Source organism: Impatiens glandulifera, chromosome 5 (genome assembly GCF_907164915.1).
Source record: "Impatiens glandulifera chromosome 5, dImpGla2.1, whole genome shotgun sequence".
NCBI lineage: Eukaryota > Viridiplantae > Streptophyta > Magnoliopsida > Ericales > Balsaminaceae > Impatiens > Impatiens glandulifera.
The window spans coordinates 53586211-53601762 of NC_061866.1; the positions used below are offsets into that span (position 1 = coordinate 53586211).

At 28.1% G+C, this 15552-nt stretch overlaps 2 protein-coding genes across 2 annotated transcripts; both read left to right on the forward strand.

Annotated features, from left to right (window-relative positions):
- The first annotated feature begins 5577 nt into the window (after positions 1 to 5577).
- LOC124939728 (homeobox-leucine zipper protein MERISTEM L1-like) lies at positions 5578 to 9570 on the forward strand. Its single transcript, XM_047480172.1, has 9 exons — positions 5578 to 6083; positions 6186 to 6303; positions 6853 to 7050; positions 7129 to 7160; positions 7251 to 7710; positions 7795 to 7899; positions 8329 to 8985; positions 9061 to 9159; positions 9229 to 9570. The coding sequence occupies exons 1-9, from the start codon at positions 5578 to 5580 to the stop codon at positions 9568 to 9570; spliced, it is 2517 nt and encodes an 838-aa protein (XP_047336128.1).
- Positions 9571 to 10841: 1271 nt separating this feature from the next.
- On the forward strand, positions 10842 to 12447 carry LOC124938348 (glucose-6-phosphate/phosphate translocator 2, chloroplastic-like). Its single transcript, XM_047478769.1, has 4 exons — positions 10842 to 11396; positions 11473 to 11698; positions 11776 to 12001; positions 12078 to 12447. The coding sequence occupies exons 1-4, from the start codon at positions 10905 to 10907 to the stop codon at positions 12301 to 12303; spliced, it is 1170 nt and encodes a 389-aa protein (XP_047334725.1). The 5' UTR covers positions 10842 to 10904; the 3' UTR covers positions 12304 to 12447.
- Positions 12448 to 15552: the final 3105 nt, after the last annotated feature.

Consider the following 15552-nt stretch of genomic DNA (forward strand, 5'->3'; position numbering starts at 1 on the left):
GTCTTACACCTGTATATAATAATTATATATACATAATAAAATAAATTATTATGCGTAGATTAATATTTAAGTATAAATTATATACTAAATGGAGTATAATATAATTCTTGTTCTAACTTGTTACAAGAGTGTATAAATTTTATAAAATTTAATATTCCTTATTTACCTTTTAATTTTATAAAATTATTAAAATTATAATTTCTTTATTATATTTTAAAATATAATAATAATAATAATAATAAATTATAACTATATATATATATATAACTGGTTTAATTTTATAATTTAAATAATAATAATAAATACTTAATTATTTATTTTTATTTAATTTTAAAAAATTTATATATATTTATTTTATATCTATAAACAAAAATTATATTAAAAAAAATTTAAATGTGACAATTTTATATCTGATTAAATATAATAATTATTTAAAAAAACAAATAATGTTAGTAAATAATAGTTATATATATATAATTAATTTATAAAATAAAATTTCATTACATTATTAATAAATAATATTTGTAATTAATTATATAAATTAGTGATATTATTATTATTAATTAATAATACTTATATGTATATATATATAAACATTATTTCTAAAATTAATTTATAATTATACATTTCTAATTTAAAATATAATTTTATTAAAATTATTATTATTAATTAATATATAAATAATTTTTATTTATATAATTATATAAATTAAATTATGAGGAATTATATATAAAATAATATAATTCATATAATATTATTATTTATTTTTAAAATAGATTAATATGATAATTATATATTAATTTTATTAATTTTAATATAATTAATAATACAAACTACATCTAAAATAAATAAAAATAATAATTTATATAAATATAAGGACAAATCTTTTATATTTTTTACTACTTTCTTATAGCACCAACCAAACACAAAATAATAAACATATATAATTTATACATATTTTATATACCTAGTACTAGTACCGAATACAAACACTACTTAATATATATATATATATATATATATATTACCTTTAATTTCTTAAATTTTTTTAATTTAATTCATTATTTATTATTTAATGTTTAAAAAATAATAAAATTTATTTTTATTTTATAATTTTCTGTTCAACTCAAATTGTTTTTAAGCTTTCTTCAACTCAAATATTTTTAATCAACAAAAACACTTTATTATTTTAATTTGACTTATACTAAATCCAACAAATTATTATCATTCATATAGACTGAGCTTAGACCTTGAAAAAATATTTTGAATAAAAAAAATGAAAATGAAGAAAAATATGGAAAAAGGAAATAAAAAAAAAGAAAAGAAAATAATCAAAATCAAATAAACTTAATTAATTAATTAATTAATTAATTAATTAGTACAAAATAGGAAAAATATCTGAAATCAAATGATAAGAAAATGCACATTAATATCATAATTTTTGTTCCTATATCTAAATAATATTCCTTAAAATAAAAAGTTAGTTCAATTTTTATAATTTTTTTCTTTTTGACTTATTTAGTAACTCTTTTTTTATTTATCTCTTTACTTATTCATTGACAAATTCATATGTTTATATATTTTATATATATTTAAATTGCAACACTATTAAAAATTATTTTATTATTCACCAGCAATTTTTGAAAATTTATTAGCTTCAATTTTTATAACAATAAGGTGAAAACAATTTGCAAACAATGTCACTGTTATTTGAAATTTTTAACTTTAATTGGTGTAAAGTTTTTATTAATTTAATATTATATATAAATTATAATTGTTAATTTTATTAAAAAAAAAAATTATTGTTTCAAAATATTTTATTTTAAATTATTATTATTTACATGATTTGCTTAGACGTCATTTATTTAGTAAATATTTAGATAGTTATTCTAAAGAAAAATGTATTATAAATTATAATTTTATTATAAAATTAAACATAAAATTAATGTTTAAAAACATTTTATTTAAAATTATTATTGATTTTAACAATTATAAATAGATTATATATATATAAATTATAATTATCTATCTTTATTAAAAAATCAAAATTTCAAAATATTTATTTTTTATTAAGCTAAAATATTAAATATACATTATAAATTTTTTTTTATAAACATTTTAAAAAAAAATCCAACAAATTCTATTTCCTAATCATTTCTTTAAAAATATTTTTATTTCAAAAAAATTAATTAAAATGTTAGTTTTAATAAAAATAAAATCATACCAATTAATGGACAAGATTAACTAAAAATATATAATAAAAACAATTTTATTTTTTAAGTAAAAAATAAACTCAAAGTTATATAAAATATATATTTTTGAAGTTAATAACTATTAGTATATTTCTTAATTTTAATCAAATAAAAAACTAAGTATTTTAAAAGTTTTTTTTGTAAAAATATTATTATTAGATATAACTTTTATTTTTTAATGATTAAATATAAAATAATTATAAACCGTACATCTAAATATAGTTTGAAAAAGTTAATTAAGTTTTTAGTTACCTACCAAAACTATATGAATTCCAGATTTTAATTATATTGAAAATAATATAAAGTCTTATTTAATTAATATCATTAATTAAAGGTGAACTATATAATCATTTTTATTTAATTAAATTATATCACTTTTACTTAATTTGATTTTATATATTTTATACATTAAACTATTAATAATTAGTATTAAAAAATAATAATCTATATACAATTATGGTTAAATAATCTCTCACTTTTTAATGATTTTTTACGCGTTAAAATTATAAGAAATGAATGGCCAAAAATATTTTGCAATTAATTAGATTAGATTTGTAGATATACATATTTAATGTTTAAATAAATGATATAAATAATTCAACTTACTTTTGGTGGTAAATTAAAAATAAATCAAATTAAGACATAAAATTAATGATATTATAAAATAATTAGAATCAATTATCTTCATTTGCTATTTTTGTTTTTGAAATTAAGGTCTTATGCTTTAAGAAAAAAATTAATTCTTCAATTATTTTTTAAATAAAATTTATTTATTTTATATTGGAGATTTGAAAATTCATCGTTTAAGATAAAAAAATATTACAAAAGGTTAATTAAGAAAACAAAATAAAATAAAGTTAAAAATTTTAATTACTTTTATACACAATAATATTCAAATTTTTATGCTTTGTATTATTATTATTATTTTTTAAAACCTTAAGAATATATCAAAATTTCAAAAATATTTAATTAATAGACAAAAAAAAATATTAAAACTGCATTTTTAAATAGACTCAAATATATATATATATATATATATATATACATCAATAATATCTATACATCTATATTGTTCTTATAAACAATTTAATCACCATAATATTTTACAACAACAAATCGACTAAAGTTTTAAGTATCTAATCGATTTAAAATTTAAGTATAATTTAAAATTGATTCAAGAACAATATTAAGCGCGTAAGTATTCAAATATTAATGAATATAGAAGGAATCTCAACGTTCGCATATAAATGTTTAACCCGTATAAAATTTCAAATATGAGATCAAAATGGAAAATAAGCCAGCGCCTATTCATAGTATTTAGGAATATACGAGTTCGGGAGATTATTTGGTAAGAAAGTATATTGGCGCTCTTAATTTAAACATGATCATTTAATTTTCAAATTATATATTAATTTAACAACGTTCAACTTTTAAAAAAATAAAACGCGCGCGCCAAACAAATCTTAATACAACATTCATATATTTTTTGAATTATTTTTTGTATATGATAAGAACTCAAATAAAAAAATGTCAAACATTGTTTAATACAATTTTTTTTATTAGTCTATTTGATTTGTTTTAAAAAATATATATACATTCTACCTTTTCACTCTATGTTGTATATCTATTTTTAATGATTATTCTTCACTAATATTTTTATTTTTATTATTGTTTAACAGATTTTATTTTTTATTTTTTGTCGGTCTATTTTTTAATATGTTTTGCTGGTGCTTATCACTAAAGTGTAAACCCTGAGTCATATCTACCAGTATAAATGCATATCAATACACCATTTTCTAATCACCGTCTAAACAAGTTCTCACAGTACATTTTTATCTTTGTGAGTTTTTCTAATATCTCTCAAGTCTTTTACTAAGCTCTCTATTTATATATATATATATGCACAATGCTTCTATTTATGTTTATCTCATTCGTTTTGAAGTCTTTCATCATTGTATATACATATATATTTGATATGTCATAGCTAGATAAGTTATATATCAAAATAGGGATCTATATAAAAACAATTTATAGAGATACTTATTTTGATTTTTAGATCTGAGTGATTTTTTTCATAGATTTACTCTATCTATTAATTTTGTATCACTTTAAATTATATATAATTTTTTTTATGTAATAGCTAGTTATTTTTTGATCTGAGGGATCTCTTTTATAGATCTACTCAGATTATATATCTATATCTCTCTATATACATATATTTGTAGTGATTTTTAGATAGGAATGATGTTAGATCTGAGTTCTTTCATCGATTTACTAACTTTGTATCATCTTATACATATTGAAAAGATCTGAGTTCTTTCATCGATTTATTAACTTTGTATCATCTTATATATATTGAAAAAGAGATGTAGATGAGTTTTTTTTATACAAACTTATATATTTATTTTTAGATCTGAATGATGTTTATGATAATTGATTTATATATTATTGGATCTATATTACTCAGATATAATAAAATTATATTGTATTATGTATCTAATAGTTAATGCTATTCATTCATATGTTAATCAACTATAATCTACATATCATTATTTTCAAACCAAAAAACGAATGAAATTAATGATAATAGGGTATTAATTTGGTATAATTTTTTGTTTCTATTTGTGTAAAACCAAATTAAGGGGAATTTTTTATTTTTCTAAAAACATATGATTATTTGGTTGTCCTATAGCTGTCATATATATATATATATAATTTATTTATTTTTACTAAAAGAGGTGATTGAATATGTATGAGCAGATCATTCCAAGTAGAGTATTGTCCAAGTGAGTTGATATGTCTTCCCAGACTAACTTCACCCCAAGCATGAGGGTCAAATCCGCGAGACTTATCGAACTTGAAGAGGTATACAATGTCTTATCTTAATCTCTCTACATCACTATCTTTTGTTGATTATATGTGATAAAAGTAAAATGTACACATCGATTAATTATCGGTACCGGCTACAAAACTTAAATCTTATTTTTGGATCGCTTGTTATATATATATATATATATATGCTTATGTTTTATTTGTTTCTTCTTTTTCTTATGTTTATGGTTTGATTATTATAATAAGCCTACTATGGTTGAATATAACAATCTTTGTGTAAAAATCATATTAGAGGTCTTAACTAAAAAAATCTTATTTTTTCACTTAATTTATAAACTTATAAGTAAATAAAGTTAGTCAGTTATTATATTTTATTTATGTTTTGAAAAACTGACCATGAAAATTAAATTAAGGCTTAACTAAACATATTTTCTGTTATTTGTTGTATACAATGCTGTGACAAAAAAATTGACATAAATTTTTAAACTTATAGATGCAGATGAACATCTACATGAGAATGATGCTTCATGGTCGACAAATGCAAGGTGAAAACCAGAATATGAATTCGGTAATGGATGAGCAAGCTCCTCCTAATATGAACTTGCTTATGAATGAGGAACACAAGAACCTGAATTTCCTAATGGAGGAGCAAGCTCCTCCGAATATGAACATGTTCATGAACGATATGGACTTGAATGTGAATATGGGGCAAACATTAAATTTGAACATGATGGGACAACCGATCATGTTTGATGAACCGAATGCATTCGCAATCGAGGAACCGAATCCACACATGACGGGGGAGAATTTTAACATAGAGGCAGAAAACAATAACATGACCAGAAGTGAAAACCATGTTCTAGAGGCAGTGGAAGCCTTCCATGAAGATGAAGAGGGCGAGGGTGAAGGCGAATACTGGGCCGAGGAGGGCGAGAGTTCTAACAGGAGGAGGAAAACTTACATTCGCCACAGCCAAGCACAGATTCAGGAAATGGAGAAGTATATTATTTTCTTTCCTAAAAATTATATCCCTTTACACACATTCTTAGAACATTAAATAAATTATTCATTGTATGTATTAATTATTGTATGAATTTGCAGATATTTTAAGGACTGTCCACGCCCTGATGACAAACAAAGAAGGATGTTGAGCCTTCAATTGGGTATGGATTTGGTGCAGGTTAAGTTCTGGTTTCAGAACAAACGGACTCAATTGAAGGTATACTTTTTTGATTTTTTAAATATTTTCTTACTTTTGAACCATTTATTATTGATTGATTTATGTAAATATAGCCAAACAATTTTTTATTTTGCTGGATCTAAACATTGAATTTATTTATTTATTTTGTTTTGCAAATGAAATTTTATTATTAAAAACTGCTAAATTGTGATTTAATTATTTGTTGGGATATTGGGAATATATGATGAGAATAATTTATTTATTTAATGAGAAAAAAGTTTGGAATTAATGTGGTTGAAATATGATATTTGTGTTCTATGATTACATCATTATTTGGAATCACACTTTTTGTGATTCTTGTAATATAAATCAATTTGGTAAAAAGTTAATATTAATAAATTATTTTTAAGACAACTAATTAATTTTACCTTTCTAATATATATTTTTTAAAATAAATATAATTACTCATCTCATTAATGACTAGGAAGAGGCTATAATTTGGTTGGGCTCATTCATTTATTTTATATATTTATACTTATGTTTGGTTGAATGAATTATTACAAACTCACTGTAATTTCTGAAATGAAGGCTCAGCAGGAACGTGACGAGAATTGTCAACTTCGTGATGAAAATGAGCAACTTAAGACAGATAATTTGAGGTACAAAAATTTCATAAAGAATTTCTTGTGTCATAAATGTGGCGGACCAAGCAATAAACATGGAGAGATCTCGACCGAAGAGGAGGAGCAGCGTTTGATAGCGGAGAATGAGCGCATAAGAGAAGAAGTAAGAAAGTTTATTTGAATTGAAATGAATTCATATATTATTCTTTAGTTTGATCCATACAATTTTAATTGGTTGCAGGTTGCTAGAGTTTCTAATATAGCTTCGGCCGGGTACGTATTAATTAAATTAATTCAGACATTCAGTTTGTTAATATATCTTATAAATGTATATTAATTAATAAAGAATGCAATATGTGACAGAAGAAGTAGGAACATGGGGACTAGGCCTAACAACAACTGCATGATCCAAGGGCAGTCATCTAGAATGGTATCAGAACAAAACCAGATAAGAGCAGCAGTAGTGATGCCGGGACAAGGTGGTGGTAGCAGCATGTCTAGGGTCTCGATAAATCATCAGCAGCAGCCGCCTCGGCCACAGCAGCAGACTCTGCCAGGGGATCTAATAGACAGGGATATGATTTGGCAGATTGCAATGATATCCATGGAAGAGATTGTTAAAATGGCCGAAATGGGGGAACCTCTGTGGATCCCAAATCGTTCTGATTGCGATATCGGGTTCAAGTTGAATGAAGAGGAGTATTTTCGGGTTTTCCCCATAGGATTCGGGCCTCGCCCTGGAAATCTTTACTGCGAGTCCTCTCGCCACTCCACCACCCTTACCATTAGTTCCGGTTCTCTTTTGGATGTTTTCATGAGTCCGGTAAGTAGTACGTACATATAATTATTTACTAATGGCATATTAATTAATTAAATAAATAAAAACTGTACTGATGATGATGATCAGACTCATTGGAAGAGCTTCTTCAGTGCCATTGTTTCAAAAGTGTCTTGTTTGGAAATCTTGTCAAGTGGAATGTTGCCAGGAAATCATAATGGTGCATTGCAAGTGGTAATTGACTATTAAGTGTTTGTTTATATATGTTATAAATTTATAATGGTTGCAGGGCCGGCCCTGGGGTAAGGCAACCAATGCACTTGCATAGGGCCCCCCACTTTTATAGGGCCCCCATTTTTTATATTTAATAATATTTTATTATTAATATTATTTTTTCCTCTTTTTTCTCTTTTAATATTAAAGATATATTATAAAAACAACTTTTTTATCTCCTTTTTAGTCTCGTATTATAATATATTAATTATTTATATTTTATTTTATTAATTAAAATTAAAAAAAAACAATTTTTAGGGGCCCAAAATTTAAATTTGCATAGGGCCCCAAAATCTCAGGGCCGGCCCTGAATGGTTGGTTGGTTGCATTATTGCATATAGCTAGTTTATATATAATGGATGAATGAAGGAATGAAATTGGGTGGTGCAGATCTTTATAGAGTCGCATGCGCAGACTCCTTTTGTTCCGATCCGTGACAACATAGTGGCAAGGTACTGCAGGCAAGTGGGTGAAAAGAAGTGGGCAGTGGTGGACGTATCTCTGGACATATTCCGGTCATTCCATCTAGTGAAATCGAGGAAAAGGCCTTCCGGGTGCATAATTGAAGATATGGGCGATGGATTCACAAAGGTGACTTGGATAGAGCACGTTGAAGCAGAAGAAGCGTCTGGTGTTCATCCAATCTACAAGGCTCTGGTCAGCTCCGGGTTAGCTTTTGGGGCCAAACGTTGGCTCGGTATTCTCCAGAGCCAAACCGATCGTCTGGTCAGTGTCATGTACAGCACCCTGCCCTTTTCTGACATAACGGTGGCGATAAGTACGGAAAGTAAAAGGAGCCATACTCGGTTATCTGAGAGGATGGTAGGGATCTTTAACTCGGGAGTGAGTGCGGCTATAGGGCATCATCCTTGGACTACTATAATTCCATACAATGGCCCAAATCAAATTAGAGTTCTCATGATCAGGAACACAGATATTCCCGGTCGTCCCGTAGGGGTCATCCTTGTCGCTACATATTCCTTTTGGCTCAATGCCATGCCCATCACTATCTTTCAATATCTCCAAAATCAACAAACAAGGAGTCAGGTACATTATATTTCAATTCTGTCTGTCTGTCTTTGTATATATAATTAATTAATTAATCTTGTCTTAAATAAACAGTGGGATGCTCTTACATCTTCTATGCAACCAATTGAAGAAATCTCCCGCGTTGGGATTGGCCGAGATAATGCTAACAGCGTATCCGTGCTACGACTTAGTGTACGTAACAAATCTTCTTCTGCTGCTTATAAATTGTGAATTAATATATATAAATGCATGCTTATGCAGCCTGATATGCTGGTCCTGCAAGAGGAAAATTGGGATCCAATGGGAGCGTACATTGTATATGCCCCGGTTGACAGCACGGTGGTGAACCTGACTTTGGTGGGTGGGGATTCGGACTTCGTGACAATGCTTCCTACCGGTTTTGTGATAAGTCCCGACGGTCTGGGCAATGGAAGTGATGGGGCCGGGTCATTGGTAACTTTATCCATGCAGATTTTGGTTGATTCTAATCTCAATGTTGTGGTTCAACAGTCATCTGTCGACGCTCTTACTACTTTGCTCAACAACACCGTCGATAGTCTCAAGCTTGCCTTCATGAACCAGGAAGATCTTTTCTTTACTTAGCTACCTACCTAGCTTGCTTCCTTGCTTTTTCAAAAACTATTTCTCTGTCTGATGCTTTCAGGAATATTATTGTGTTCTAGTTCATGACTCTTTATTTTCTTTTTTTTCTTTTTTTAAGATCTAGCTCTCTGTTTTTAATTGAATTCAGCTACTTTGGCAGCCTTCATTTCTATTTTATTTGGGAGTTGTTTTCAATCTTTTTTTCTAGTTTCTTCAGCTTTTAAAAAACATTTTTTTTTTATTATAATGGCTCTATCATTTGCTAAGGGTTTTCCAACAAGTTTAAGCCTCTTTGCAAGGTTTATATCATTTAATTTGTTAGGATATTTACAATTTGTTTATGAAATAATGCTCTATAAATTAAGTTTTTAAACGCTCATTTTATTGTGATGCACCGTTGAAAAATGCTCTATAATGAAATTGTTATTTTGTTATCCAACTAATATTATTTTTCTTTTTTTAAATGTCAAAATGATTTTGAAGGAATATGATTTATTTTAAATAGAAAAAAAAAATGAGATAGATAGTCTAAGAACCTATGTTATTTTTACTGTTCAAACTAACTTTTTACTTTTTTTTTTATCAAAGATAATCACTAACAAAAAAAGAGAGTATAATATCTAATTAACTTAACACAATTTTAGTGTAAATTGAACATAAAAATTAATTAAAACATATAGTAATAAGAGTCTCACTGTGTGAACCCAAATCTAAAAAGTTAATTAAAACATATAGTATCAAGAGTCTCACTGTGTTTATTCAAATCTATATGTTTTTTTTTAAACAATAGATAATTTTTTTTTCTTAAACTAATAATTATTATTAAAAAAATAATAAGGGATTAACTAATATCAATTTTGCGATAACTTATGTGATTTAATTTGTTGAATTTAAAAGAAAATTAATTGTAATTAGTGAGTAATTACAAAGATCAAACATCTCTCCACCAAAACTCCTTATAAGTTGTAGAAATGAGAATAAAAGATGGAATATTCTCATAGACATTGCAAAAATTACTAAAAACGGGTCAAATTTTCTGTCCCAGCTAGAAATGTCCTGGAAAATCACAAAACTCTGACTAGTAGCTAAGCTTAAGCCAATGTCCTGACTGGAAATTTTCCAAAAATTGCTGGTGGAAGAAGATGACAAGAGATGCATATATGGTTTAATTTGTCAGAAATGAGAGGAAAAAAAAATCAGTGCAACTTGGCCCAACGCTTTCCCCATCAACCATTTCCATTTCTACTAGTATAAATGCCCCCAACCAACTCTCACTCCATACTCGTTACACCAAACATAAAACTAGTAGCTTAGAGCCTTGGACTAGATATATAATGGCCTATTCCGCCAAGCAAATCTTCCCCTTGACCCACGTTTCCCAACACAAGTTCTCGGCTCCTATTAGGCATTTTCGTCTCCCACTTTTCTCTTCCAATAATAACAACCAAGTGAAAATTAGCCTCTTGCCCAAGAGACCTTTGCATGTGTCGGCTTCTCTCCAGGGTCCGAAGGATCCCAAGCCCCGGGAAGCATTGGGTCCTGCCAAAGCGTATGAATCAGAGCAGTCTCAGCCGATCTCGATTAACATAGAATTTGACCGCGAGATGTCTCAGAAGCTCAGGATCGGGGTCTATTTTGCTACTTGGTGGGCTTTGAACGTGGTTTTCAATATATACAATAAGAAGGTCCTTAATGCCTTCCCATTTCCATGGCTTACATCTACTCTTTCATTGGCTGCCGGGTCGGCTATGATGCTTGTTTCTTGGGCTACAAAGGTTGTTGAAGTCCCAGAGACTGATCTCAACTTCTGGAAAGCCCTGTTACCTGTAAGTATTCATTCATGATTCTCCCCTGTTTTTTTCTTTTGCATTTCTAATTAAAAGTTTTTATTTGTTGTTTAAGGTTGCTGTGGCACATACAATTGGACATGTGGCCGCCACGGTTAGCATGTCCAAGGTTGCGGTCTCCTTCACTCACATTATAAAGAGCAGTGAGCCGGCTTTCAGTGTCCTCGTCTCCAGGTTTCTTCTGGGCGAGGCTTTTCCAATGTCGGTTTACTTTTCGCTACTGCCCATAATTGGAGGATGTGCTCTTGCCGCTGTCACTGAAATCAACTTCAATTTGACCGGTGAGATTTTGCATTCAATTTCCTTGTATATTGTTTAAAAATTATCTTAACGTGAATATGAAATCGATACGGAACAGGGTTTATGGGGGCGATGATATCGAATTTAGCGTTTGTATTTAGAAACATTTTCTCAAAGAAAGGAATGAAGGAAGGGAAGTCGGTTGGAGGGATGAATTACTATGCTTGTTTATCGATTATGTCTCTCTTGATTCTCATTCCATTTGCAATTGCAATGGAGGGTCCGACGATTTGGGCGCTCGGCTGGGAAAAGGCGGTCACCGAAATCGGACCTCATTTCGTATGGTAAGTGTTTTCGTTAATTGGTTGGACCTCCTCATATCGAAAACAGGCCGCCAATAATTTGAATGTTTTTTTTCAGGTGGGTGGTGACTCAAAGTGTGTTTTATCATCTTTATAATCAAGTTTCATACATGTCCTTAAATGAGATCTCACCGTTGACATTTAGTGTTGGGAATACGATGAAGAGGATCTCTGTCATCGTCTCCTCCATCATCATCTTCAACACTCCTGTTCAGCCAGTCAATGCCATGGGAGCCGCCATTGCCATCCTCGGAACTTTCATCTATTCGCAGGCCAAGCTATGAAAGGAAATTAAACCAATGTACTGCTTGAAGCTTATATGACGATCATGTAACTAATTACAGCTATATAAATTAATTAATTTATTTAATTAGTGTTTTTTGTAATATGGCTTAATTAAGATATCAATAATAATATTTCTTCCCAAATTTCCGTGGTGTTAATGATATGAAATATCACACATTTAGTGATTATATGGGAGCTAAAGAGCAGATGAATAGGTCACTTTCATGAAAAATCAATCGTCACGGCTATTGATCTAACACAAGTCGTACTTTTTTGGTTTTGTCCACTGACCCACAAGATTGCAACCACTTCTTTTTCGTCAAAGAGGTTCTCATATTTTCAGTAATTTAATTATTAAGTCTATTTAGAAGAAAAAAAAACTATTTATTAATCCATTTTCAGATTAAGTTTTATATTTGTCAATAGTATTTATAACAACAGTTTTCAAAATTAAATTAATACAAGATTTAAGACCAAAAATGTCACATTTTTATTGGAAGCGGGTATGGTAGAGTGTCATATTAGTTCTCTTTATTACAAAAATAAAAAACTTGAATTCTAACCCCTATCGGATGTTGTCTATTTGTGATCGAATCCCTAACCTTTGTGTGTAATATATATAAATTTGGCGTGTTGTGTGGAATTTGATCGGAATCAAATAGGTTATGCCGGAGACTATCGATGGCTATTGGAAGACATGAATCGAGACAACTAAAATAACTAGACTTACTAGATTGATCTATGTACTTATAATTTCCGTGGACTATCTTATTGGAATGAAAACCGGGAAATATTTAATAACTAAAATAGGTCATTAAGAATCATTCATAATGTCATTACATCTGAAAAATATATTGATTCGTTTGGGAGCTCATTGTTCGTCTTGAGAATCTTTGCGTCGTATTTTTGTTTTTTATTTTGAACTCTTTTTTCATATTATAGGTTTGTCTTCATACTTAAACAAGATTTTTATTTTAATTGTACCATCATTATCAATTGTGTTATGTTGTATCAATAGAAAATTCTAAAGCAACTTTATGGATGAATAACAGCCACTCAACAAATATCCCCACCAACATAACACAGACAAACTTTTCAAGAGAAATTAACCTTATACACAATTGATATGAACCGTTCAAATTCAACATGTTTCTTTTCTTCAAAATCAATTATTTAAGTACTTTTATATTTTACCTTATTTATTTATATACAATTCAAATCACATATTTAGAAAGAAAAAAAAAAACCCACTGCAATTCTAGTCAAAATCATTTTTTTTATAGTTAAAATAAAATAGAAAAGTCAGTTATTTGATTTTTTGTTGGATGAATTATTAAAATATATTTTAAAATTAAAATTAATAAAAACAATATAAAAATATTTTGATACTTTAATTGATAATTAATTAAGTGATTTAATTATTTGAACGAAAATAACAATATAATACTGAGTTTTTTTTAAAACCTAAAAACTTCTATAAGTGGTTAATTAATTGCATTTCAAACTCAACACACATTCACATTGAATTCACATTGACAAAAGATGTTGATGTAAATTATGACTAGTTGCTAAATGCAAAGCCAACAATAATATTCTCGCCCACATTTCTTTCAAGTTCTCAACAACCGCATGACCGGGTAGGTGGTGTAGACACTCCTATTTTTTTTAGGGACAAAGGGCGATTTAAGCATTATGGGAGCCTGGGAGATGACAGTTGGTTATTTTTTCCTCGTTAAATTTGCATAATTCACGAGGGTTGGTATGGGCTGGGATTTAATGAATTATTGAAGATGATGCAGTGCAGTGCATATCCCTCTCACCGATTTGTTTGCTTATGATTATTGCATCTGAATTCATATATCACATGCAACTATATATATATATATATATGTGTATCTTTCAATTTGTGGCTAATTAATTAAGCATGCATGATGGACGGACTGAGATCAATCCCTGGTCTTCATGATGGGTCTCTATCTATCACATGTGAACGTCAACTATTGCTTCATACACATTGTTAAGGGATTTTTTTTTACCTTTACCACTAAATAATAAATAGTTTATACTATAATCAAGTGTTGTTGATTTTGTAACCTGGCTCCAGTGAATATCTATGTATACTTTTTTTTTAATTAAAGCAAACTAGCATAACACCCTATAGTCATCACCCGTTTACATTTAAAGAGCTTTCGGGATCCGGTGTGAATCGAACTGATGATCTTTTTGTCTTTTAAGTCGATTATTTTCAACTGATCACTATGGTGGGGTAGCATATAAGGAAGATTGTGCAGCTCATTGAAGTCTTTTTTATTTAATTAGGAATCAACCATAGCCCAAGTTATCATCTCTACTTCAATATAAGTCGTTCTAATTAAGAATTAAATTCGAAACCTTTGATATCTTAGACATTGACTCTTGTCACTTTAGCTATATAGTATGTTTGAAGTACTATTTCTATAATTCATCTAGTTGCTTAGTTTATTGGTTTCCTTATCTCTTTTATATGTTTAACATCTCTTTAAATTAAACCGGCAGAAACACGGTTAAGAAAATGTTAATCATCTAAATGGACTTGCTTCTAATAAGAAGTATAGTAAACTGAATATTTATTGCTTTTATGATCAACATTATTTGTAAATAACCAAATTATGGTCTGATTTACCACGATTTATTAGACGAGGTGCCTAAAATAAATTAATGATATTGTTATGTTCCTTATATACAGCCTTAGGTTAGGGTTCAAGATATAACCAATTAATGTAACATGTAACTCTAATAAATCTTTTTTTAATTTGAGTTTACTACAGGTCCGGGGTGGCTAACATGACCCTGAAGTCCTAACTCGATTGTGTAATTAAATATTAATGTTGGCATATGTAAGGCATATATATTCTCCATTTAGAAGAAATTATTATTTTTTTAAATAGGTTACAAAAACATAAATCATTGTCTCAATTTATCTTTAAATATGCTTAGTTTTTAAATGTTTATATATTTGGATTGAAATACTTACAAGTTTGGTCCTTGCCAAATATATGACCTTTCTGATATATAAATAATTTTGGAAGAGAAGAGGTCTTGGATTCGAGTCTGTCATGCACCAAGTTCTGCGTTTCGTTAAATAGTTAAGCATGTTTACGGTTTATGTGCTTAATCCCTTGTAGACACATTTTTTATTTTTTACAAACAAAAATATAATTGAGGTCATCATAACGTTCTCCTTATAAACCAAGGATCAGGCACACATG

Bases quoted from the DNA above. Each gene is read 5' to 3' on its own strand.
- LOC124939728 (XM_047480172.1), top strand. From the start codon at position 5,578: ATGCAGATGAACATCTACATGAGAATGATGCTTCATGGTCGACAAATG. The intron at 6,084-6,185 runs GTATATTATTTT...ATGAATTTGCAG, and splicing joins CAGATTCAGGAAATGGAGAA to ATATTTTAAGGACTGTCCAC. The intron at 6,304-6,852 runs GTATACTTTTTT...TCTGAAATGAAG, and splicing joins ACAAACGGACTCAATTGAAG to GCTCAGCAGGAACGTGACGA.
- LOC124938348 (XM_047478769.1), top strand. From the start codon at position 10,905: ATGGCCTATTCCGCCAAGCAAATCTTCCCCTTGACCCACGTTTCCCAA. The intron at 11,397-11,472 runs GTAAGTATTCAT...TTGTTGTTTAAG, and splicing joins TCTGGAAAGCCCTGTTACCT to GTTGCTGTGGCACATACAAT. The intron at 11,699-11,775 runs GTGAGATTTTGC...GATACGGAACAG, and splicing joins AATCAACTTCAATTTGACCG to GGTTTATGGGGGCGATGATA.